The 26872-nt window shown below is 40.8% G+C and overlaps 1 protein-coding gene across 2 annotated transcripts in view; it reads left to right on the top strand.

Moving 5' to 3' along the window:
* The window catches only part of LOC135219156 (actin-related protein 2/3 complex subunit 2-like), a 152955-nt gene that overhangs the window by 84359 nt on the left and 41724 nt on the right, over window positions 1–26872 (top strand). For both annotated transcript variants that reach the window (XM_064255679.1, XM_064255678.1), the window contains exons 3-5: window positions 597–886; window positions 1925–2052; window positions 24296–24388. In XM_064255679.1, the coding sequence (XP_064111749.1) occupies window positions 597–886; window positions 1925–2052; window positions 24296–24388 (511 nt within the window). The remainder of the gene's footprint in view (window positions 1–596; window positions 887–1924; window positions 2053–24295; window positions 24389–26872) is intronic.

The following is a 26872-nucleotide window of genomic DNA, read 5'->3' as shown; positions in this document are numbered from 1 at the left end:
GTAATCAGAATACTTTACTCCAAAGTTCCCATTTAAAAAAATAGTAGACTACTTGCGGCTACTTCACTAAGTCACTACAGGTCAAGATGAGCAATGACCAGAGGCAGTAATCACTTGCATTAGTTCTCTTGGTTTACCAGGTAAGGAAACAGCAAGGTTTGTACCAATGCCAACAGATTGTATTTTCAAATTCATCTTCATATCTGAATATTTTTGGAACGTAATATGTCCATAGATCCCACCTCTTATCAGTGTGGAATTCAGCTATGCAATTCCTCCTCCCCTCTCATGGACATAAAAGCCCAAAAGAAGTGATTTTCTCTCTTTTGTTGTACTTATTGTTCCCCGATAGTGGGTGGGATAATCATCTACACAAAAACAATACAAGCACTACTGCGAATTTCAAATTTAAGCTGCTGTACAAAAGGGAAATTATAACTAATTTCTTGGTAAGTATACTTGATTATATTATGAAAATACCATTTTAATACTCTAGGATATGTAGGATTATATTCATTCTTTGATTTACTTGAAGTTAGTTTATCTGTAGCTGTGAAAGAATGCTTCAATCTGTTCTAATCTTTCTAATTTTACAGGTCAGCATATCTTTAAAGTTCTACAAAGAATTGCAAGAGCATGGAGCTGATGAATTGATACAACAAGAGTATGGTTCCTTACTCATGCCAGATCCAGAGTCTGGTTACAATGTATCTCTTCTTATTGATCTTGAAAAGTTACCTGAAGATTGGCATGCCTTTGTCAAGAAGATAGGTCTACTTAAAAGAAATTGTTTCGCTTCTGTCTTCCAGAAATACTTTGAGTGCCAAGAAGAAGGCATTGAAACAAATAAGAGAGCTGTTATACATTACAGAGATGATGAAACAATGTAAAGTATACTGTGTTTTTCATGTTTTTAGATTAGAAAGAGAAAGAGATGACCACTGATTATATTTTGTTTATGCAATTCACATAAGTTGAACATCTTGATAAGTTAGTAAAGATGATAAGTTAGTAGTTGATTACTAGTGTGGAAAAACTTAAAGTATTTATTATTATATTTTTTTCAATATGGCTTTTGTTTAGGAGGGGAGTAGGGGAATGGCCACAGGAATATCTGTTATGTAATCACCTTTTAGTACCAGTGATGTGTATTAGAGGAGTAAGCCATTATTAGTGTTGACTTGGTGCATTAGACCCCATTGTAACTACAGTTCTTTACTCTGTATTTATGAATTTCAAGTAATTATGTCATATTATAAAACTTTTCATTGAAGGAAATTTATGGAAGGAAAGTATGTATCTAGTATCTATTGCTGGAAGTTTTATGAGAAAGGTATTACTTGCTTATCTGAAACACTGTACTTCCATGGTAAATAGTGGTCATAACGTTTTAGAAGGTGCTACCTACAGTGTGCACTATTTGCATTCCTTTTGTCATTAGCATTAGTTTTTTTTTTATCCTTGTTCTCCATCATCAGCCTTTCCCTTTCCCAGTTTCTGCTCCTTGCAGAGTCAGTTCTTCTTGTTAGTTCTGATACCTACAGAATTGCACTCTGCTGTCTGGTTAGTTACTTAAAATATAAAATGATTGTAAGTTGTAATAATCACTTGATTATTCTTGCATGAAGACAAACTTTGAATTAATACATTCCTTATATCCAACCTGTGGATGCAAATTAACCCTAAAAATTGCAATAAAAATAAATTTCTGTGTATTTTCTGTGAAGCATGTTTATTGTACTTTGTTAATGTAAAATTCTTCATCAGAACCAGATTTTTTTTCTCACAAATGGCCATTCTGTTCTGTGGAAGTGTGCCAGATAATGGATTGACAGTTAAACTATGTGGAAATTAATACTTATTATATTAGTAAAATTATCTTTGTTTAAAAATGTTAAAGGCATATTCATATTATTTTTTGCAGGTATGTTGAGGCCAAGACAGATAGAGTCACTGTTGTTTTCAGTACAATTTTTAAGGATCCTGATGATATAGTTATTGGAAAAGTCTTCATGCAAGAATTTAAAGAAGGCAAAAGAGGAAGCCAAACAGGTAGGTTATGATGGACAGTTTTTTTTTTATATAGATGAAATATCACAGAGTAGTGTTCATTTTGTGGTACCAAAGGCTTTTCACATTGTCCATATGACCTCTAGACGCTTTGCTTCTCTTACTCTGTTCTTTTGGGTCTCCTCCTATGAAGCTGTCAACCTTCGCTCCTCATGTTTTAACCAATCCATTAGAACAATTCTACTAGTATTACTCTGGTCTGGATTAGCTACTTTTAAAATGATGTAAAATTTTTGTACATGAACTTCCCTGCCAGATATATACTTAGCTTAGGTCTCTGACGTCACGACAGAAAATTCAAAACTCGCGGCACACGCTACAGTTAGGTCAGGTGATCTACCTTACCCGCCGCTGGGAGGCGGGTGTAAGAACCAGTCCCCCTTTCTTGTCAGATTATTTTCTGTCGCCGGCTGGACAACACCTGTTGTTCAGTCCTTACGATAGTTAAAATTCGTTCTCGTTGCCGACGATTTGGATTTTGGTGAAGTACCCTTTGTTTGTTGGCTTGGCATACGCTTTTGGACTGTTTTTTGGATTTTTCTTTTGGATTTCTCTTACATATCTATAATCATGGATGATTCTGAAGTTAAGAAACCTAGTTTATTTAGGGTTTGTTCAGAGAAGGAATGTAAAGTTAGGCTTCCTAAAGCTGCATTAGATCCTCACTCGGTATGTACGTCTTGTAGAGGGAATGAATGCTCCTTTATTAACCCTTGCAAAGAGAGTGAGAATTTGGATGAGGATGGTTGGAAGGCTCTTTCTTATGTGAGAAAGTTAGAGAAGGATAGGGTGCGCAAGGCTTCTTCAAAGAGTTCTAGTAGATCGAGGGTGAGTGAAGTTGACGCTGAGAATCCTGTAGTAGAAGTAGTTCCTTCTCCAGTTTCAGCCCCTGCGCCCAGCTTTGAACCCGAAGATTCGTTTTCGGAAGTTGCTTCTGGGAGAGCCTCGATCAGGAGTAAGGAGAGCCTCGCTCGCTCTCGACAAGGTAAGAGTGATGATAGTGCAAGTGATCAGTGCAGTGCCCCTAGTGCAGTGGAGGGTGCGTCTGACCGGCTCACTAACGCTTCCAGGCCTAGACCTCTTCCAGACTCCCAGACCCAGTGGAGGAGGAAAGTCGAAAGCCGCAGGAAGGTTAGGGAGAACCCCCACCGGTCAGGCGTCCCCTCGGCAGTTCCTGTTGCTCGTTCCCAGGCTGCCTTGGATCGAACCAAGAAGGAGTTATTGCGCCAGTGCTTCTCGTCATCTTCGTCGCCTTCTCCTCAGCGTAGATGGAGCGCCTCGGAGTCGTCTCGCCCTCTCAAGAGGCCCTGGAAGGATCCTTGCGCCCTTCCTTCCAGCCCCGAATCCTTCGCGGAAGAGCCAGAAGTGGAACGCAAGAGAACCAAGATTTCGTCCGGTTACGCTTCTCCTGTTCGCTCTCGGACTTCGTCCCCTGTAGAGGAGTTTAAGAGATCTCCTGCGCGTATCCTGGCGGGTCTGCAGGCGCAGATTGCGGCTTTAGCGGAGTCTATTGCCGGGACTTCTCATCGTCGGAAGGACGCCTCACTTCCGGTGAAGAAGTCTAAGAACGTTCCTTCGGCTAAATCTCCTTTGGCTAGAAAAGCTTTTGAGCCTGTTAGTAGGAGGTCAGAAGTGCAGGCTGGAGCTCGGGATCTTTCTCCGAGTAGGCTCTCCTCTCTTCCCAGCGAGAGTTGTGAGCATGTAAGGCGTAAGGAGCCAGACAGGCTTTCTCCTCAGGATTTCCGCTCCTCTTCAGTTAGGCGTCAAGAGCTTGACAGACGTCAAGAGCCTCGTTTTCGTCAGGAGCGAAGGAAGAGTTCTTCGCCTGGTGGCCACTCTCCTTTTGACGGACGCTCGGAGCCTAGTAGGTGTCAAGAGCCTAGTAGGCGCCAAGAGCCTAGTAGGCGCCAAGAGCCTGGTAGGCGGCAACGGAAGTTTTCTCCTCCGTTAGATCACTCCCGATTGGATAGGCGCTCAGAGCCTTGTAAGCGCCGCGCTTCTGACAGGGATTCATCTGTGGATGTTTTCTCTCCCCGTGGCAGGCGTCAAGAGCCTGGCAGGGGTTTTGAGCTCAATAGGCATCAAGAGCCTGGCAGGCGTATTGAGGATGGCAGGCGCCAAGAGCCTAGCAGGCGCAGAGAGCCTGATAGGCGCTCTCCCTTATCCAGACGCTCTTCTGTGGAGTTAGAATCTGTTCCGACAGACGGGCCTCCACTTGTAGGCGCTCTCCCTAGTAGGTGGCCGTTACCCCAAGTTAGGCGCTCTCCTAGCAGGCGCTCCCCAAGTAGGCTCTCTCCTGGGAGGCGCTCTCAAAGTAGGCGCTCTCCTAGTAGGCGCTCTCCAACTAGGCGCTCTCCTAGTAGGCTCTCTCCTGGGAGGCGCTCTCAAAGTAGGCGCTCTCCTGGTAGGCGCTCTCCGGGTAGGCGCTCCCCGTGTAAGCGCTCTCCCAGTGGTTTTTCTTCCAGTAGGCGCTCGCCTAGTAGGCGCTCTCCGAACAGGCACTCTCCAAGGATTAGCTCTCCTCCGGGCAGTAGAGCTTCTAGACGTCATTCTTCGGAAGAATTTGTTGGTGATTCGGAGGAAGATTTGCCCAAGGATGCTTCGGTTTCTTCGTATAAGAGACTTACAGACCTCCTCTTGCAAGATTTTGGGGAGTCTCTTTCGGCCGTTGCTCCTCCGTCTCCTCCGTCCTTATTTTCAACGACCAATACGGCTAAGAAGTCTTCAGTCGTTAAGATGAAGCCTACAGTGTCTATGAAGAAGGCTCTGAAGAACTTTGACGACTGGTTACTTTCAAAAGAAGAGAAAGGCAAGACAGTTTTTTCTTTTCCCCCGTCCAAGCTGACGGGTAAGATGGGGTTCTGGTACGAGTCAGGAGAGCCCTTGGGTCTAACTCTTCCCTCTTCTGCAGACTCGGACTTCTCTTCGTTGGTTGATTCCGCACGTCGCTCGGCGCTGAATTCTGCGAAGACGACGTGGGGTATGAGCGAGTTGGATCACCTTCTGAAGGGAATGTTCCGAGTCTTAGAAGTTTTTAACTTCCTTGACTGGACCCTTGGAGTGTTGGCTAAGAGGACTCAAGAGCAAGACACTCTTTCGCCTGAAGACCTCCACGCAGTTCTGTCTTGCATGGACAAGGCAGTGAGAGACGGTTCCGGGGAAATTGCTTCACTTTTTGGTGCAGGAGTGGTAAAGAAGAGGGCCGTTTTCTGCTCTTTTCTTACCAAGGCGGTTTCTCACGCACAGAGAGCTTCCTTGCTGTATTCACAGCTTTCCCCGCAACTCTTTTCCAAGAAGACTATTAATGATATCTCCAGCTCGTTATCAGCAAAAGCGACGCAGGATATGCTAGCTCGCTCGGCTAGAATTCCGAAACCTTCGTTTCAGCAGAAGACGAAGAAAGAGGCTCAAAGTAGGCAAGAACCCTTTCGAGGAGGACCTTCGTCTCGCTCTTCTTCCTCCAGAGGTTCGAGACCACCTAGAAGAGGAAGGACCTTCTCCCGGTCTATTAGGGCCAAGAAGTAGTTCGTGTGTCCTCCAGACAACTGTGGGTGCCAGACTTCTGAACTTTGCAGATGTCTGGGCAGGAAAGGGGGCGGACAACTGGTCCCTCGCGATCATCAAGAGGGGATACCTCATTCCCTTTATCTCGAGACCACCCTTGACCACCACTCCAAGGGCACTGGTGGCCAGATACAAAGACCCACTAATGAATCAAGCCCTCGCTCTAGCGGTAGAGCTGATGTTAGAGAAAGAGGCAATAGAGATGGTTCAGGACCCTCTTTCAGCGGGGTTCTACAACCGTCTGTTCCTAGTTCCCAAGAACTCAGGAGGATGGAGACCGGTTCTGGACGTGAGCGCCCTGAATGTCTTTGTGAAGAAGAGGAAGTTCGCTATGGAGACGACGTCATCAGTCTTAGCAGCTCTTCGTCCCGGGGACTGGATGGTGTCGCTGGACCTTCAGGACGCTTACTTCCATGTACCGATCCATCCTTCTTCTCGCAAATTTCCTTATCTTCCTGAGGGAAAAATGCGGGTTGGTTGTCTCCACCATCAAGGGATACAGGAGCATGCTTTCCTCAGTGTTTCGTCATAGAGGATTAAACATATCTGAGGACAAGGACCTCCATGATTTAATCAGATCGTTTGAAACGGTTAAAAGAACCTCCTCCTTAGTGCCTAGCTGGAATCTAGATGTCGTGCTGCTCTTCCTGAGGTCCTCAAGGTTCGAACCTCCCCATGCTGCTTCGTTCAGAGACCTTTCGATGAAGACTCTTTTTCTCTGTGCGTTAGCGTCAGCGAAGAGGGTCAGCGAGCTGCAGGCTCTAGAAGGTGAGGTAGGTTTCCAAGGAGGCTCCACGGTTTGCTCTTTTCTTCCGGCTTTCCTAGCCAAGAATGAAAACCCTTCTTCGCCGTGGCCCAGGAGCTTTGAAATCAAAAGCTTATCCTCCTTAGTTGGGACAGAAGAGGAGAGATCTCTTTGCCCGGTGAGAAGCCTGAAATATTATCTTCAGAGGAAGAAAAGACTTGCTGCTAATGAGAGCAATCTCTGGTGCTCTGTAAGGGACCCCAGTAGGCCCTTATCTAAAAATGCACTCTCATTCCTTATCAGGAATATTATTAGAGAAGCACACACTTCTTGCAATCAGCAACAGTTTAACCTTCTGAAAGTCAAGGCGCACGAAGTACGGGCCATCGCGACGTCTTTGGCTTTCAAGAAGAATTTGTCATTACAAAACCTTATGAAGGCCACTTTTTGGAGGTGTGAATCAGTCTTTTCTAATCACTACCTAAGGGACGTATCGATTACGTATGATAAGTGTTTTGGGCTAGGCCCTTACGTATACGGCGGATTCAGTGCTGGGGCAGGGAGCTGAAACACATCCTTTTTAATCCTTTTTCCCTGTTAGTTTTAAGTTTGAGTTTTTTGGTTGTACGAAGGAGGTTGCAAGGTAGGGCAGCTCCTTCTTTCGTATACTAATGTTAGTATTTGGTTAGGTGATCGGTTGTGCTTGAGGCTCCTTGCAATTGGGTAGTGATAGGCTCTGGCATGTAGCGGGTTGATCCCCATTGACCAGATCCTGCTTGGATTCTGCCAAGTAAGTGGACTCAGTTCCCATTGGTAGACCCAAAGAGTTCTTCAGCCATAGGTCACGCCCTTGCTGAGACTCTTTAGGCAACGCAGACTAATAGACAGTAACTATCAAGTCTTCTGCCTAAATCAGGTAAGAACCAGAGGTTTATATTATGTATTCCTTTAACATGTGTTGTCCCCACTTTCTAAGTAAGTATGTGTCTCTTTCCCTCCACCAAGGGTGTCAATCAGCTAAGTATATATCTGGCAGGGAAGTTCATGTACAAAAATGATATTGTTAGTATACAATAAAGTTTTGTACATACTTACCTGGCAGATATATACGATTGATGGCCCGCCCAGCCTCCCCTCAGGAGACAGGTGGAAGAAAATAACCTGACAAGAAAGGGGGACTGGTTCTTACACCCGCCTCCCAGCGGCGGGTAAGGTAGATCACCTGACCTACCTGTAGCGTGTGCCGCGAGTTTTGAATTTTCTGTCGTGACGTCAGAGACCTAAGCTAAGTATATATCTGCCAGGTAAGTATGTACAAAACTTTATTGTATACTAACAATATCATATTTGGTACAGATGCACCCTGAGTTATAGTGGGGTTGTTTTCTGTTAAAACTATCGAAAGTTAAGAATATTTGAAGTTGAGACTGCATTTTAATGTCTATGGTAATGAACCTCATAGGCATGTTTAGAACACTTAATTCCTACAGTTGGGCAAAATCATCACCAGAAAGCCTATTTTATAATTAGGTGGTGTATATCTCATGTAATTTATCGAATAATTTACTTCACATGAAAAACAGATTTGTGGTAAGAGCACCCCCAACATTATACACAAATAAAGCATGCTGAGCCAGAAGAATTACTCAGAAAACTTGGGATAATCACAAAGCAGGAAGGCTGCATACTCATAATGATCATTATGAGTATACAACCTTCCTGCTTTGTGATTACCCGAAGTTTTCTTTAGTAATTGGTTTCCTCTTCTGAGCAGTAGCAGGGAGACAGGTATTTTGTAGACAAGTTGTATATTTACAAAAACAGCATAGATACAGGGGGTAAAGGCAGTTCCCAGGTTACGGCAGGGGTTCCAATCCCAGCAGGGCACAGTAAGCCATAAATCACCTTAAAGCGAATCATCCTTCAGCCTCTCCACTTCAGTCAAACCTTCCATACTCATTTTCTTCACCAATCACACATCTCACTACACCAATTGTCCTGCAGCTGCCACACCAGCAGTCCCTGTTCGGGCGCCAAAATAATGTGGCAGAATCGCAAGCAAAAAAACAAAAGCAACAATATCTCCCCATATCTACTTTATCGAACATGGCTGACAAAAAAGTTCCCCCAGCCACACTTTTCCCTTTACATTACTAATTATGTAGGATAATTGGCTTAATGAGACACAGAACACACAAAACATCAACACATGTACTCTCCTCAGACTCAAGACACTCGGGGCAAGATGTTGTGGTGTCCGCTGGATACAGTTGTGGAGACACAACCACCTCTGAATTCAACACATAAAGACAGACAAGCACCAAAACCATACAAGAACTCCAAAAAAAACACTAACAAATACCAACAACTTGAAAAGACAACCCCCCTGATCCCAACTCCTTGACGAGGTGGGGGGCTTAGGGATCCACTGCAGAGAGAGTATGCCCCTTTACGCCTACACTCTCTGCTGTGGATCCAACTGAACATTGGGACCTTTAACTCCTTTACTCCTCCTCCTTATAAATTTTCCCCTTTCCCTTCTTCTTCTTTTGTTGACGACCCTGGCATGGTTTTGGAATATTGAATTGACTGCTCTTTTAACCTGATGGAGGGTGGAGTTGGACGGCATGCCACTCCACCCGTAAAACTAGAGTACCTGACGTGGTCGAGCGAGGGGAAATTTTTATGTTAAGCCATGCCCACAGTGCTGGGTCCGATCTCTTGGGACTGACGACCCTTAAGGCACTGTGGGTATGGCGTATATCCAGGTGAGTGTCCCAGGGCAGTTACCATAGCGTAACAGTATTGCTCCTCCCCCAGTTGGGCCTCCTTGGTGAGAGGGATCTCATCCTGGACGAAATATGTAAACTTTATATATATGGAAACTAAAACAAAAACCCCTACGACTTCTGGCATGGCAATGGACTGTTCTAAGGAAAACCCAGGTAATGAAGAACAGGCTGGTATTAAAACTTTAATACCATACAAGCCACAAAGAAAAAGCAAATTTAGAATTGACCCAACCTTGACTCACTTCGACTCCCTCTTTGGGAGTGGAAGTTGGTCAAGGTTCTTGACCTTGGAAACCGACAGAAAAATATCAGCATTAAGATTGGAAAATTATTTGTTAAGTAGGCACCCAACCTCAGAAATGTCATTTAGACAAATAAAAGAACAGGAGTGGTTAATAGAAACCACTACAAAAAATCAATCTGAAAATTATTTAACCATAAAGAACATAGACAATATAAAAGTAACGATAAGAAAGCACGACAATATGAACAGTGTACAGGGTACTGTAGTACTTCCTAAAAGTGAAGAGCCAATAGAGAAAAATATTTTGCTGGATTCCCTTAAAAAAAGGTACAACAATGTACAAGATTGTGAAGTATACAGTATAACCAGTAGACAAAGTAATGAAAAGACATTGAAAATAGCAAAAATAAAATTTGAAGGCCAAGAATTGCCTTTCAAAATTAAAATCATGGGCCAAAATAGAGAACTGAGACCTTATGTTCCAAAACCTCTACAGTGCCAAAACTGCAGTAAATATGGGCATACATGGAAAAATTGCAGAAATATATCGATCTGTGCGTATTGTGGATCTGACAAACATACCACGCAGTGGAAGTGTGGTGAACCAAAATGTGTAAACTGTGGCCAAAACCACCATGCTAGGTCTAAGGAGTGTATGTACTATATATCAATACAGAACTGAAATTACTTCAAGAGAGATCAGGAATGCCAATAAGAGAAGCCAAACTAGAGTTGAGAGTTAGAGGAATGCATGATCCCGCTAGGAAGCAAATGTTCTCTGCTGCAACGAGCTCAAAGAATGAAACAAAAATGGAAGCAAATAACAAACCCCTAATAGATAAATCAGAAGAAAAAATAACTTTACAAGAAACTAATATAGCAAGAAATCAAGATACTTGTGCAACTGTGTGTTCAAATTCATTTGAGATATTGGAGGAAATGGAATCACAAGAGAATAATACATGTATAACTGAAATATTACAAGATAATAATGAGCTGGAAGCTAAAGATAAAAAGAGGCCTTTAGAGAGAACTCCACCCAAAACCAAAAAGCCAACAATTATTAGAGAGGTATCAGTTAAAGTAAAGACCAAAGATCCACAAAAAGTGCACAGACAAGAAAATAAAAACATACCCTTGTCTCCTAAAGTAATAATAAAAGAAATGGATGGAAATACCCAGAACAATAAAGAAATAATAGAGGAGAACACCATAGACAAAAATGAGTATGTGAAGGGAGAAGAGATTACTCCCTCACCAGTAATTGGTGCACTAAAAGTGAATGAAAAAAGGACACATAAGAACACATGTGGATGTAATGAATGTTTCATCGAATTATGCAACAAAAACAAAAATATAACAAAAGACAGTTTAACAAACACTATACGAAATTTTATAAAATATAGAAGTAAAGAAACCACTAGTCTAGAGACTCACAAAAAAGGCTGTATGTGCATTGGACACCTAATTTCCTATAAGGAAAAGCAAATAAATGTCGTAACTAAAATTTTAGAAAAAATGCAACTAGATAAACCACAACAAGAAAGTAATGCTTGAACACTCTTAACATAGTATTTTCAATAATTATATAATACAATGGATATTTCGAACAGTTGTTAAATGAAGAAAATAATAGACTAATAAGAGAGGATGGGCAAGTGAACATTGGCATGGTAATGAGGTTTTCTAGGCAAGAGGTACTAAATGCACTGAAGAAGATGAAGAATGGGAAGGCAACCGGACCAGACATGATCCCGGTGGAGGCATGGAAAGCATTAGGAGATGAAGGAGTGGATATACTGTACGATCTTATGATAAAGATCCTTGAACAGGAAAAGATACCAAATGAGTGGCGTGGGAGTATATTGATCCCAATTTTTAAAGGGAAAGGCGATGTCCAAGAGTGTGGTAATTATAGGGGCATTAAATTGATGTCCCACACTTTGAAGATACTGGAAAGGATGATAGATGCTAGACTGAGAGAAGAAGTACAAATAGGTAAAGAGCAGATGGGATTTATGAAGGGAAGGGGAACAACAGATGGTATATTTTGTCTGAGGCAAATAATGGAGAAATTCGGGGAAAGACAAGGGGACCTACATATGGTATTCATTGACCTTGAAAAGGCTTATGACAGAGTCCCGAGACAAGAGGTATGGAGGAGCCTGAGGGAGAAGATGGTGCCAGAGAAGTATGTGCGATTGATACAAGAGATGTACCGGAATGTATTTACCAGAGTGAGGAGCAGTGTTGGGGAGACAGAAGGTTTTGAGGTGAGAGTAGGATTACACCAGGGGTCGGCTCTGAGCCCATTTATCTTTAACATAGTGATGGATGTTATAATAGAGGAAGTAAGGGAGACAGTACCATGGAACATATTGTATGCGGATGATATTGTTCTGTGTGCAGAGAGCAGGGAAGATCTGGAAGTGAAATTGGAAAGATGGAGACAAGTACTGGAGGACAGAGGAATGAGAATAAGTAGATCCAAGACAGAATATATGTGTACCACCACTGAGGGGGATGATAGAGAAAGTATTCAGCTTGGTGGAGAGCAAATAAGGAGAGTTGATAAGTTTAAGTATTTGGGATCTTTTGTTAACGCTGGAGGAAGTATGGAAGAAGAAGTAAAACATCGGGTACAGGCAGGCTGGAACAACTGGAGAGCGGCCTCGGGAGTTCTTTGTGACAAAAGAGTGCCGCTTAGGTTAAAAGGAAAATTTCACAAGACGGTGGTAAGAACAGCAATGCTGTATGGTACGGAAACAGCAAGCATGAGAAAAGCAGAGCAGAAGAAGATGGATGTGGCAGAAATGAGAATGCTTAGGTGGATGTCTGGGGTAACAAGAGTGGATAGGATCAGAAATGACTACATAAGGGGGTCAACTAAGGTGGTGGAAGTATCAAAGAAAGTGCAGGAGGGGAGGCTGAGATGGTATGGACACCTGTTGAGGAGAGATGAGGACCACGCTGGGAGACATACTATGGGAGTGGAGGTGCAAGGAAGAAGAAAGAGAGGGAGACCAAGAAAGAGATGGAAGGACTGTGTGAGAGGAGATTTACATGAGAAGGGAATTGATGAGGCAGAAGTGCAAGATAGAAATAGATGGAAACGGCTCATCCGAAACGGCGACCCCATATAAAAATGGGAAAAAGCTGGGAAGAAGAAGAAGACAATATAATACAATGGAACATAAATGGTCTTCAGTCCAGATTACATTTGGGAGAATTACAACGCTTACTGAAAGAATACGAACCAATGATGATATGTTTACAACATGTCAATAAAACAGTATCAACAATTGGTAAATATACCTTAGTATCTACATCTAGAGAAGAAGAAGGAAATTTAGGTACTGCTATATATGTACATAACAAAGTATGTTATGACAAGGTACCTGTAAACTTTGCTGACTTGCAAATATCGAGCATCAAAATACGAATAAAAAACTATAATTATGTAATTTATAACATATACAACCAACCTAACAAAAATTACGACATAGAAAAACTTAAGGATTTGTTTGGCAATGCCAGAGAACCTACATTGATAGTAGGGGATTTTAATGCTCACAACCCGATATGGGACTGTAATTGTACAATCTCAAATAGAGCAGGGAGTAAAATTGAAGAGTTCATGGAGTCAAACGACATGTGCTGTATAAATGATGACGAAATTAGTACATATTTTTCAAAAACACATGGAACATTTTCTTCAGTAGACCTAACTCTTTGTACAACAAATATAATTGACAGAATAGATTGGAATATAGTTGATGATTTGCACACCAGTGATCATTTCCCAATATTAATATCATTATTACATAATAATCCTGCAAAACATGTTCCTCACTATAACATTAATAAAGCAGATTGGGAAAAATATGAAATGCACACAAGAAATATCCAACCATTTGAATATTTAAAAGACCATAATGAAACTAACAAAATTCTTGTTGACTTCATTAAAAAGGCTGCTGATCAAGCAATACCAAAGTCAAAGCCCCATCCAACAAAGCACAAAGTCCCATGGTGGTCCGATAAACTGACAGACTTAATTAAAGTAAAACACTCAATAGGGAGACGACTAGATAATTTAAATAGAACGTTCAGTAAAATAAATAAAAAATACCAATATTAGAAGGAACTTTACAAAAAATTACTATATTATTACTAGAAATTGATACATTAAAGCCTATATATAACAAAATAGTGCAAAATTTAAAAAGGAAGTAATTCAAGGAAGAATAATTTCATGGAGGAAATATGTTTCAGATCTCTCAAATAATACTCCCATACAAAAAATATGGGAAAAATTCAGAAAAATAAATGGTACCCAAGTTAAACCACCTAGACATGCCATATTGAAAGATGGAAAAAGAATACTTGATCCAAAGAAATAAGTAATATAATAGGAGAAAACTTAGCGAATGTAAGTAGCGATAAAAATTAGACGAACACTTCCGCACAAAAAAAATAATGAAAAACTTATAACAATAAATTTCGAAACACAAGAAGATATATATTATAATAGAAAATTTAATATGGAAGAGTTGGAATATGCTCTCTTGAATAGCAATAAATCTGCTCCTGGAGGTGACAATATTGCTTTGAGATGATCGACCACTTAGCACCTCTGGCAAAGTCATACTTATTACAATTTTATAATCATTTATGGCTTCAGAATCTATTTCCTGATGAATGGCGTAAAGCTATAATAATTCCTATCCCCAAACCTGGAAAGGATCCAAGCAATGTTAATAATTACAGACCAATATCTCTAACAAGTTGCTTATGCAAATTACTTGAAAAAATGGTAAATGCTAGACTAACATGGCACATTCGAGAAAACAAAATTTTAACTTCCACTCAATTTGGGTCACAGTGTAACAGGTCTACATTAGATTCTCTCTCTATCCTAGAAGACCATATACGCAGAGGATTTGAACGAAAACAGATAACTGTAGCAGTCTTTTTGACATAGAAAAGGCTTATGACACTACATGGAGGTATCCTATATTGAAGACATTACAAAACCATAACGTCCGTGGACATTTACCCATGTTCATCCAAAGTTTCTCAACAAATCGAAGTTTTCAGGTGAAAATTGATGATGCGTTGTCCAGAACATTCCCACTTGAAAATGGTGTTCCACAGGGAAGTGTCCTTAGTGGCACACTATTTACCCTAGCAATTAATGAAATTAGTAAAAATCTACCCACCGGAATTAAAAGCAACCTTTATATGGATGATTTTGCCATATATTATTCAGCATCTCGCATTAAACATGCAGAGCGCATCATTAACAAATCTATAGTAAAAATAGATGAATGGACCTCATCTGTAGGATTTAGATTGTCCATTAATAAGACTCAGGCAATTTTATTTTATAAAGATAAAAGATGGAAGAAAGGTGAAGAAATAGATTTGAAAATCAGAAATCAAAGTATACAAATTGGCCAAACTGCAAAATTTTTAGGATTAGTATTTGATACTCACTTGAACTGGAACGCCCACATAACATATGTGAAATCAAAATGTAAAAGAGCATTGAATCTAATTAGAAAATTATCAAACACTAATTGGGGAGCTGATAGACAAACCCTTACATTACTATATAAAGCAACAGTGCTGTCTATCATTGACTACGGAAGTGAAATATACGGCTCGGCTTCGAACGCAGTACTGAAAATGTTGGACCCAGTTCATAATGAAGGACTCAGAATATGTACAGGAGCTTTTAAATCGTCACCAACCTCTTCTTTACAGGTTGAATGTGGTGAACTACCTCTCTCTCCTATAGAGTTAGTAGAATGAAGAAAAGTGCCCTAAGAATTCGGTCAAGTGATTCACCAACCAAAAAATTATTTGAACTAAGGGATGTATTTATTAACAATCATTCACCACCTTTTCCAATTAGATCAAGAAGATTGTTTGAGTCACTGAATATAAATATCCCCAACTACCTCCAATAGTAAAATTACCTCCTCCTCGGATTATGAATAAAATAAAAGTTTGCACAAAATTAAAATGTCTATCAAAAAAGCATTCCTATACCCCAGAACATCAGAGACAACATACAATAGAGCACATAAGCCGAAAAGGTCCACATTATGCAATATATACAGATGGATCCAAATCAAAATATGGAGTGGGATATGCTGCAGTGTCCCAAGATAAAACATGCCAGTTCTCGCTTCCCAATAATGCCTCAGTATTTACAGCAGAGTTATGTGCAATAACATTGGCCATAAAAATAATCAAAGAACACTACTTTAATAATTTCGTGATTTATAGCGACTCTAGAAGTGCTATAGAAGCCATTAATAGTTATAATCCCAAAAATAATATTGTGCAGCAGATAAAGTTTTTACTCTATAAATTATATAAAAAGGAAAAAATATTGAAATATGTTGGATCCCTGCCCATGTCGGAATAAAAGGAAATGAAGAAGCTGATAAAGCAGCCAAGGAAGCAATCCACAAGGTGAGAACAAATGTAAACATCCCTATTAGTGACACTGTAGCTTATATAAAAACAATAATTGTAAATAAATGGCAAAATATATGGAACGAAGAACCTGAAAGTAATAAACTAAAACAAATAAAACCTGACGTTACAAAATGGAGCTCCATATACCAGAGAGAAAGACATGCGCAAGTAATCCTGACACGTCTACGTATAGGCCACACTCGTCTAACACATGGGCACTTAATGAGCAGCCCACATGACCCTGCTCCGGAGTGCTCAGAGTGCAAGGTATTGATAACTGTTAGACATGTATTGTGTGACTGTCCAAAGTTTGACCAGCAGAGAATGTCAACTTTTGGAAGTAAACCAATAAAAGAAATTTTGTCAGAATCTTTCACATTTTTCAGTCGTTCCAATTATGACGTTTCTAAGAAACTCTGATTTAATTAATAAAATATAAAAATAACTATATTTACAAAAAATCTCAGAGCAATTAATGAATTTTAGATAAAATTTTAATTTTCTTGACTATTTGTTAATTTTATAACCTTTTTAGTATGTATGGAACCGTGAGTAAATGTATTTATTGCCTGTTTGTGTTCTAGTATGAAAGTCTAAGCCTCTGTGCAGGTTTTTTTTTTTTTTTTTTTTTTTTTTTTTTTTTTTTTTTTTTTTTTTTTTTTTTTTTTTTTTTTTTTTTTTTTTTTTTTATTGAGTAGTATATTATATGACTTATTTGGTCCCAGTTCCTGGCCTTTGGCCTAGACCTGGCATTTTATCAAATCCTTCGGGCCAGCCCTATGAGAGCTGAAAATCAGCTCAGTGGTCTGGTTAAACTATTCTTATAATAATATTAATAATTGAAAAGACAACTTAACAAATCAATACGCAAACAACTGCCAATACTGTCTCCAACAAAAACTCACAAACATCAAAACAGAAAATCAAATACAACAACAACTCAGACAGACACATGCACAACAACTATACAATACCAAAATCATTCAGATCACACAACAACTGACCATCAAAAGACTGCCTTATATCTGTCCAAAAAATTACCTTACTTGACTGATTGCTAAACACAGACTGATCGTCACAGACTGACTCGCAACCAAATCTGCAGAAGAACACAACTGCTCGCCAACAAGCAATTCACTCACTAACTACCCATACGAACACAAACAACCTAATGAGACAACAAGCAAACAACCAGCCACTCTCTCTCTCTCTCTCTCTCTCTCTCTCTCTCTCTCCTCTCGTCTCTCTCCTCTCTCTCATCTCTCGCTCTCTCTCTCTCTCTCTCTCTCTCTCAACCTTCAAAGACATTGTCAAATGTAATTATTATATAACTCCTCCATACTGCCAAGACCAAGATTGGTTCCTCTACAAGAGGGGGTCCCCTGTACGGCCCTTTTCACTCAAGGTTTCGGCCTCAAAGAGGGCTGGGACGCGTCGTGAGGATGATGCAAGTCCTCGTCAAGCTGCTGGTAGCCACAGCTCTGGTAGCCAAGACGCTGCTAGCTTTGTCACTGCTGGCAATGGCACTGCAACAGCAAGGTGAGAACCTCCACATGTACCTTGGGAAAGCGCCTCACTATGGCGATCATGCTCTCCTAGACCCACACCCTTGCTGCCACCGCTGGTTGACACAAGGACGGGATCCCCCTGACAGCAGGACTAGGGGGAATGAAGGCATCCTTCCTCCTCTCCTATTCCCTCTGCTTCCTCGGGCTACACTAGGAAAAGTAGTATAGATGCTGAGCAAGGTGCTGTAGAAGTCGGGTTGGACTGGTCCCCAGGATTCTACAGCCGGATCTTTCTCATAGAGAGGAGGGGGGGGGGGCGGCGGCTGTTGGACACCGGTCATAGACCTTTATCCCGTGAACCCATTCTTAGCCAGACTCGGTTCATGGAGGGGAGAACACAAACAATGTTTGCCTCTATCAGGGAGGACAACTTCATGCTGACGGTGGACTTGAAGGATGGATATTTCCAGATACCCATCCACAAATCCTCCCACAAGTACCTCCACTCCATCCTCATAGAGGCAGTCTACCAATTCAGAACACACTATTTCGGACTCTCGACCGCTCCCCAGGTGTTCACCTAAGTGTTCAACCCGGTCTCAGCTTGGGCGCATTCGCACGGGATACTTTTATTGAGGTATCTTGACGATTGGCTGGTCCTGGCGAACTCCCGTTTGTGGTTGTTACAGGACAGGAATCAACTCCTCAAGGTTTGCTGGGATCTGAGAGATCCTGATAAATCACGAGAAGTCTGATTTTGAGCCCAAGCAGAGGACATGCTGATAGGCGAGAGTTCCCCTGGAACTCTTGTACCAACATGTTCAGGGAGGCAGTTTCGCGGTTCTTGTTTTGACAGGAACAGCCTGTTCGGCTCTGGTTGGTTGTGATAGATCATCTGTCATCTCTGAAGAATCGGATGCATCAACCGAGGATGGAGCACACACCTGGAGGAGTTAAAGACTGCAAGGGTGCGGGAACTTCATAACAAGCACCTTCACATCAATGCCCTGAAACTCAAGGCATCCTTCCTGGTACTCCAAGAGTTTTGGGAACGTGTGATAGGACACTGGCGTTAATGATTAACGACACTGCAGTAGTGGTACACGTCAACAAGCAAGAGGGACTCACTTCTCTCGAACTTCATCAATTGACAGTGCAGGTGCACGAGTGGGCTACAGCACACACAATAGAGCTGTCAGCTAGGTACATTCCAGGCAAGAGGAATGTAATGGCAGACAAGCTCAACTGCCAGAATCAGGTGGTAGGGACCGATTGGTCTCTTCACCAAGACATGGCAGAAAGGTTGTTCAGCCTTTGGGGTCATCCAGTCATAAACTTGATGCCATCCGGTTCAACAGGAAGCTAAAGACCTATTCCGTTTTTCTGAACCCATGGGCAGCTGCAGAGGATGCGTTCCAACTTCCGTGGACCCCAAATCTTGGAGGATTCTGGTGGCACTCAAATGGCCTCGGGCCATTTGGTATCCCTACCTTCTGGCTCTTCTCTCTGAGATACCGAGAGGGATTCCCCCATGGCAGAATCTGCTGTGCCAGCCATAGGCCAAATGGTACCATGTCGTTCCTGTGCTTTCACATCTGGAGGATATCCACCATCTCCTCCGAGCAGACAGAGATGTCAGGATACCTCAGATGGCCCTCTGCAGTATACCAGGGAAAGTGGGCTGTCTTCTGTGGTTGGTGTCGTAGACAGGGTCTCTCTCTGGTCGGAGCCACTCTTCAACAGGTCTTGGATTTCCTCGTCTCCCTCCGCCAAGAGAAGCTCTCTCCCATCTCAGCTGTAAAGACTACAGAGCCGCACTGGCCCTAGTCTTGAAGCTGAAGGGTACTGATATCTTGTCTTCTTTTAAGATATCATTACTCATAGGAGCTTCGAGATGTCTTGCCGACCCAGGGATCTAAGACTCCTTAGTGGGTTGTGAATCTTGTGTTGTGGAGCCTGACTAGTGCCCCGTATGACCCCCTTCTAGAGCACTCAGACAGGGATCTGACCCTCAAGACACTCTTTCTGCTTGCCCTGGCTTTGGCAAAGAGAGTTTGTGAACTACATGGTCTTTCTTATGATGTAATAGTGGATGGGGATCGGTTATGCTCGACTTTGTCCCGAACCTTGGAGTGAAGAATCAGAATCCATTGGGTTCTGATGCTAGATTCGAGTCCTTCACCATCCCCTCCTTGAGCGACTTTGTTGATGAAGATGGCTTCGAGTGATGATCAGGAAAGCGTACTCTGCTGCTGACAACGACAGACACTTCGTCCGAAAAGTTCATGAGGTCAGGGTTATTGCTCTGTTCCCTCACATTCCGTAGGACCTGTCGATTCATTAGATTTTGAAGGTGGGGGTCTGGGCACACCAGACGACCACCTCCTCTCATTACCTTCGGGATATTACCAACAGGTCCTTGGACACTTTTCCTTGGGACTATTGGTGGCTGCTCAACAGGTTGTGTAACTTACTCAGCTCCTTAACTGCGCAGTATTGCATCTCGCCTTGTTGTACAGTATGATTGAGGATGACTGTGGAGTGACTGGCTCCCCTTTCATCTCTTTCCTCCTACTCTTTCCCTTTGGGTGGAGAGTAACGTGGACCGTTACATGCTGGACCGAGCGATCAATGCAGGTAATACACTCCTTGGAGTAACCTATCTATTTTCTTTTATTAGTTAATAGAAGTAATATCTGCCCCTTCCTTTCACAAGGCTGGGAAGAGGGACCTGGACATAAGACAAACTCATAACTTGTATCTGCCTTAAATTATCCGACATAATGGTTCTTAGCTTTCTCTTAAGGGGGATATATATTCTCCCCTTGATGAGTAAACCTAGAAGACTGACTATGATCTTGTAGTTTTTTAACTCCGTTCAGAAGTCAGTGGCTGGATTCCCTTCCTTGCTCTTACGACCAGGAAGGAAATCTCAGGTAGGCTGAACCCCTGTCAGTTCACTGGAGATCACTCAGATTCCACCCACCCATCAGTGAATCATCCTGTAGTAAAGGACCGAGGGTTTGTATATTGCATAGGAGCAAATCACAATTTTTGGAAGTAAATTGTATTATTCCTAGCTATACTAACCTGAAGTCCTTTACACTTAACTACCCACCTCATGCCACCCCTCAATGTGCTATGTGGGCCAAAAGCAAATTGGAATGTTTGTGTCTGGTAGGAGGGACTACCAGCAGCCATACTGGTAGTTAACCATCAAAGCGCCTTGTTAAAGAATTCAACAGCTGGGGCCAGGCTACACCTTAAGCAATTCCTATAGTAAAGGACCTCAGGTTTGTATAGCTAGGAAATATACAATTTACTTTCAAAAATTGTGATATTATTCTACTTAGTGTTATTTGTAACAAAACTACGGTAATTATTTTCTATCATGCAATGGCTGAAATGCAAGCAAAATGTTATCAGATTCGGTTCAGTCGTAGTATCAAAATACCGCTAGTCCGTCGTTTGTTCGGATTCTTGCGAACAGCTTCGTCTGCTAGCCTTGTGCTTACTAGCCACTGACTTCCCGACCTTCCTGCTGACTTGGATACGACAGTCTTGGTCTGAAGATGAAGAAGAATTGATTCTTCTCCTCTTAGCCCGAGGATCAGTCGCGAATTCCCGAATCCTCCTCCAACGCTTGACTGGCACTCGCCGTGACGTTATCGGACTTAGCGATGACGCCGAACTAGAGGAAGAAAACAAAGAAGGCGAATCACACTTTTTCTTTTTGTCTCTTATCCATTCTCTTCTCTATATCCTGTAATTTCTGCATTACAGTTTGCATTGTCGAGTCAGAAGGCGTATTAGAGTGGATGCAGCGAAATAGGCCGAGAAGCAGTCTGTGACGTCATCACGCCTGCCATATCGGTGTGTGACGTATGTTGTGACGTCATCCCTCTCGTAGGGAGAGACTTGTGAGGTTTCTGCTGGCAACCGCACGTTTGCTGCCAAACTACCTCCCACTTTCTGCATCGCTGTAAACATCGAGTTTGATGGCGTAGCCGCGGCATTAATTCCCATAAATTGCAAGCCAGGGGGATGAGGAACATTCAGCGCTGCCGGACCCTGCTGGAACCGTGACGCCATATAATGCGCAAGCAAACCATCCAAGGTTGGTACGCCTGGTAGGCCTAGCGCTGACCACGTACCATCCAACCTATGCGCTTCGGGAGCAGGAGCCTGGAACAAAGATGGCGGTGCTCCCCCTCTACTTGCTGGGAACAAAGGAGAGTGCATATTATTCATAAAATTACCCAAGGCCCCTCCTGACGTTTCCGATACTGAACCGCTAGGAGAAACCGAAGGGGTATGGGACAAATCAAAAGCAGGTGGAGAAACATATGGAGCAGCCTGGTTTATTGCTGATACAAAAGAAGCCGGTAAGGATTGGTCATCCAAGGATGGCATCACCACCTTCCTTTTGTATTGGCTTGTCTCATAGAACTTTTTCCACTGTTCCACCGACCAATCGCGACAAACAGAACATGGATTAGTAATTGTACATGCGTTTTCCCTGCACCTACTACACGTTGGATGAGGATCCCTCGACACCGAAGTTAGAAATCTAGAACATGGAAAGCCACTGACTCCTGGGCATTTCCTTTGTCTCCTTTTCGAAACGGCAGACGATCCCGATGTTGAGGCAAAATTCTCCATCATACCACTTATACACTTCACTCACACTGAGCACACTCGGAGAAAGAAAAGGTAATAAGAAATGAAAAATGAAATGGATAAAAAACGGGCAAACTGAAAAACCGGCTTTAAATCAGATAGACAGTAACACGTCTTATCTTAAAGGCGGTAGGAAAATAACTGGTGGGTCACAGGTAGCCGTGGGCATTCTGGGTATACATGCCCCGTGACCTGGTATAGATGCCAATAGTCCCTGGATCTCACAAGTGTAATTTTAATTCTACCGGTTTCCAGCTTGGCGCTAGTAAATCCTAATGGTAGACTTGAATTTCGGTTAGTGAAGATTTTTGGTTACTGTCAAGTCCCCAAGAATGGAAGCCCTTTTGGTAACTGGGGAATGCATGTATTATCCATAGAAATCTTGACAAGATGGAAAATGTTGGCCATATATTTAAAAAAAATATTAGTAGGTTACATTGTTTACATGATCTTACTATTCTTGTTAGTTGGGCATATAAGTCTACCTGCTGAATCATCAGCAGCCACACCTTGTCCCCCCTGGTCCTGGGTTTGTGGGGAGAGGGTCTTTGGTTGCTGATCTTATGTTTTGATATGTTTTTGGATGATTTGATATATTGCTATGGAAAGTAATTCAGTTTAAATATTATATAAATCTTTATTATTAACATTTTTAAACTTTAGTTTCTATATCGTACTATTTTATCTTATCACTTAAGAAAGCAAATGGTTTCTTGTTCAATTCCTATAGGCTTCTCAAATAGGATAGTTTTTTTAGTTATAAAAAAAGTTTTTGTTTGTTCATTACAAATTTTTGAATATTTGAATGTTTTGCAAATTATCACAATCAAATGTTAGGTTATAATTTGACTAATTTACTCCTAAATGGTGTATGTATAAACTTATTGTGGCAGGAGTCTTTTGGATATGAGATTGCTCCCTAATAAAGCAAAAAAACAAGTTGGCATTTTTACATACCACATAAAGTGGAAAGTCAGAAAGGCAGGTACTAGTTTGTTTTTGTAACACAAAGTAGCAAACTAAATGTCCTTAAGAATGCAATATTAACAATTTTTGAAAAATTGCCAGAACTCCTGCTTATGCCCATCATTCAGAAACTTGATGGCATGCACGCATGATCTGACTGCCATTTGGATCGAAATTAGCACTGACACTTTATTTTTTATTCAGTATCAGATAGGCATACCTTTGTTTCTTCACTTAGTCCTGTTTTCTCTTTCATGATTGACATCCTTTAAGGTTAGCACTCAAGAGTTGTCAGTTGCTGCATATTTTGCTAGTGAGGAGCTCTTGAGCTCTGGCATATCCTTCATTCCAGTCAGCTAATTACTTTATAGGGTTTTCTTCAGCTCGTCAATCCTCCCTCCTAAATTGTGATTCAGATATGTAAATAAGTTTATGTTCTTAGCTGCCTAAAACTAGGATCCAACCAGCAGATGATCAGCTTTTGACTTGGGAATCATTGTCGGGGCTCCATGAAAACTATGGATGTTGGCTGTGTACAAGATGGGCTTGTAATGAAAAAACTAACTTTTTTTAAGTAAAATATTAAATTTTATGGTTTTGGAGACAAGTAAGGAGATAAGATCAGGCTGAGTTGCTAAGTGATTTGCACAGCAATTAGGTAACCTTACAACTGATTAGCTTACTTTGGAATAGTAATGTGCATATGGTAGCTATATATTTTTGGCTGGGAAATATTCGTCTTTTTAATATTTTGATCTAAAGGAAGTTAAGTTTTACTGGAAACTGGCTTAGTACTAGAGTATGCAATTTGTTAAAATAATAGTGGGTTGTTCAGTAACATTTTTATTCCTTGATATTCTTTACTATTTCATGCATTTCACACTTACATCAGTTTTCTGTGCAGTATAAAAGTTGTTGAAAATTTCTGAGATTGAATTTGAATCCCATAGTGCAGTTGATGTAAGTTTTTTGTGAACTGCCTTGTGTAATTTCGTTCATAATGCTGATGTACAAAAGTTTTATTGACTTAATGGAACAACGTAAAGGCCAGAAGTATATTGCAGTAAATAGAGTGTGTAAACAGTATAACCTATTTTAAAACTTAGCTGAATAGATGAGACGTATAACTTAAGTTAAAATATAACTGACTACATAGTAGTACTTAATTAAAGTTTTAAGAGAATACATAAGCAGTGTATATAACCATTTTTGAAATTTATGCTCTTCTTTCCAGCTCCACATGTATTATTCTCCCATAAAGAACCGCCTCTAGAACTACAAGACACTCAAGCAAGGCAAGGAGAAAATATAGGATATGTAACCTTTGGTAAGTACATAATTAATTTTTACTTGGTAAGCTATGGATAAAACAGAACAGAAATTCAGTAAAAATTACACATGGTAGACATTACTCTTATATATGTACAATTATTTCAATTTAAATTATGACACTTAAAATATCGCAATCAAAATTTTCTTTAAAATAGGTGACAGCTTGAAAAGGCAAGTCTTGGGGGATCATTTTAACTTTTTAATGCCTAGGCATAATTTGAAATTTTGTATGGTACCTTGTGTGTCATCATTAGTAGTTGTGGATTTTTCTACTTTTGTCAAAATTTACCAAAACTAATAAATAAGAAAATATCATAGCTTGGAATGAAGTTAAATCAGAAGCTAAATAGTGAGAATTGTGGTAGATCCATCATCTACCAGACAGTGTTCGGATCTGTTTTTCAGGAGGAACTGTTCTGTGGAGCTGGACCACGGCTTCCAGTGGGCCCTTGTTCTAAGAATAGAACTCTCGGTAATAAGTCCAGTTTGCCATGATGTGATTAGGATGGGGATACTAATTGTATTATTGTAATACTCTTAGTCCTAGCAAGCAGGTTTTGCTTACACTTAGGTCATGCCAATCATGTTATGCCATCCCCTTTTGGGGTAGGTTAGGGACAGACATTTGCGAGTCAATTCTCATTTGTGCCATTGGCGGAAGATTTAACTTCATGAAGAGCCAATTATATCTTTTCTAGATATTAAGTTTTTTTTTCTTTCTTTCTTTTTTCCAAATCCTTTGTGATAGGTAAACTTACAGTTTAAGTACCCCTGGGCCCCTTGATAGACAGATTCTGGCACAGTTGAAAAATGTTGGAACTTTATCCCCAAATCTCCTTCAGTTAGTTCTAGACAATAATAATGCAGGCAAGGGACGTCCAGTTACAAGTAAATTATCAGATCCAAAACTCCCATCAGTGTCCATAGGAATTCAACAAGAAAAAAGTAAAAACCAATTAGTAGATGCAAATATCATAACCATAGAACCATTCATACCCAACATTACCCTGAATTAGAAACAAATAATCATCTTAACCCTTCACCTTTTTAACATTTGGCCACCTTTACAGAAAAATATAACATGTGAGACATAGATAACTTGCATCAGGTTTGACGCAACAATAGTACATTTTGGTCATATTTTTGGATTAAATAACTGGTCAAGATTTCTAGTACAGTGGTACCTCGACATACGAAAGGCTCAACTTACGAAAAACTTGAGATACGAAAGCAAATACGAAAATTTTTACGGCTCTACATACGAAAATTGCTCAAGTTATGAAAGGTTGTTGCTGTAAAGTCCCGAGATTCGCCCGGACCACTGAGAACAATTTTAAAACTCCTGCGCCACCAACTGAGTAAACTCGCCACCATCCTCCCACTCTCCCATTGGTTCCTGATGCTAGTCACCCCATGAGATCCTGCTCTCCTATTGGTCAGCATCTACCCCTTGTGCTTTAAGTATTCTATTGGTAAAAGGATGCTGTAAATTGAAAAACTTATTCATGCAATACATTTAATAAAAAAAAAAACATTAGGTAAAGATAGAATGCGTTGATGAAGCCATGAAGACTTGGGGAAAGTCATAATAAACTAAAGCAATCACACACACAACACACTGAAAGACAGAACATGTGGGCACAAAACAACCGGCTTGAAAGGAGAGCAAAGCGCAAGCGTCTACTCCCCAAGGCGGTTAACCCTCTTACGCCGAAGCCCTAAAAACCAAAACGTCTCCCGTATGCCGTGGCCGGTTTGGAGTGAGCGCAGAAGTGGAAAAAATAATTTTTTCAAAAAATCACAGCGCGCTTAGTTTTCAAGATTAAGAGTTCATTTTTGGCTCCTTTTTTTGTCATTGCCTGACGTTTAGAATGCAACCATCAGAAATGAAAAAAAATTTCATTATCATATATAAATAATGCGCTATATGGTAGCAAAAAAAAAAATTCATACATAATTGTATTCAAGTCGCGCTGTGCGAAAAACGGTTAAAGCTAACGAGTTACTTTTTTTTCCGTTGTATTGTACAGTAAATTGCAATCATTTTGATATATAACACATTGTAAAACTATCAAAGCAACACAGAAGAAATATTATCACAAAATGATGCATGAATTCATAATGCACGGGACGTAAAAAAATGTTGTTTTCAAAAATTCACCGTAAATCTAAATATTGTTCTAGAGACTTCTAATTTGTTTCAAAATGAAGACAAATGAATGAATATTACAATAATGTAAGAGTTTTAGCTTAGAATTGCAGTTTTTGACCATTTCGGATGAGTTAAAGTTGACCGAATGTCGAAATTTTTATATATATTTTCTTTTATATGCAAATATTGCAAAAATGAGAAAAGCTACAACCTTCAAATATTTTTTTTTGTATTCTTCATGAATTTGCACACATTTTCATATATGAAACTCTATAAAAATGCCAAATAAGAAAAGGAGCAAATATTAGGAGAATAAGACGTACGCAT

Source organism: Macrobrachium nipponense, chromosome 1 (assembly GCF_015104395.2).
Source record: "Macrobrachium nipponense isolate FS-2020 chromosome 1, ASM1510439v2, whole genome shotgun sequence".
Taxonomy (NCBI): Eukaryota; Metazoa; Arthropoda; class Malacostraca; order Decapoda; family Palaemonidae; genus Macrobrachium; species Macrobrachium nipponense.
Note: the sequence above shows the minus strand (reverse complement) of the source record. Positions and strands in the feature narration are given on the sequence as shown.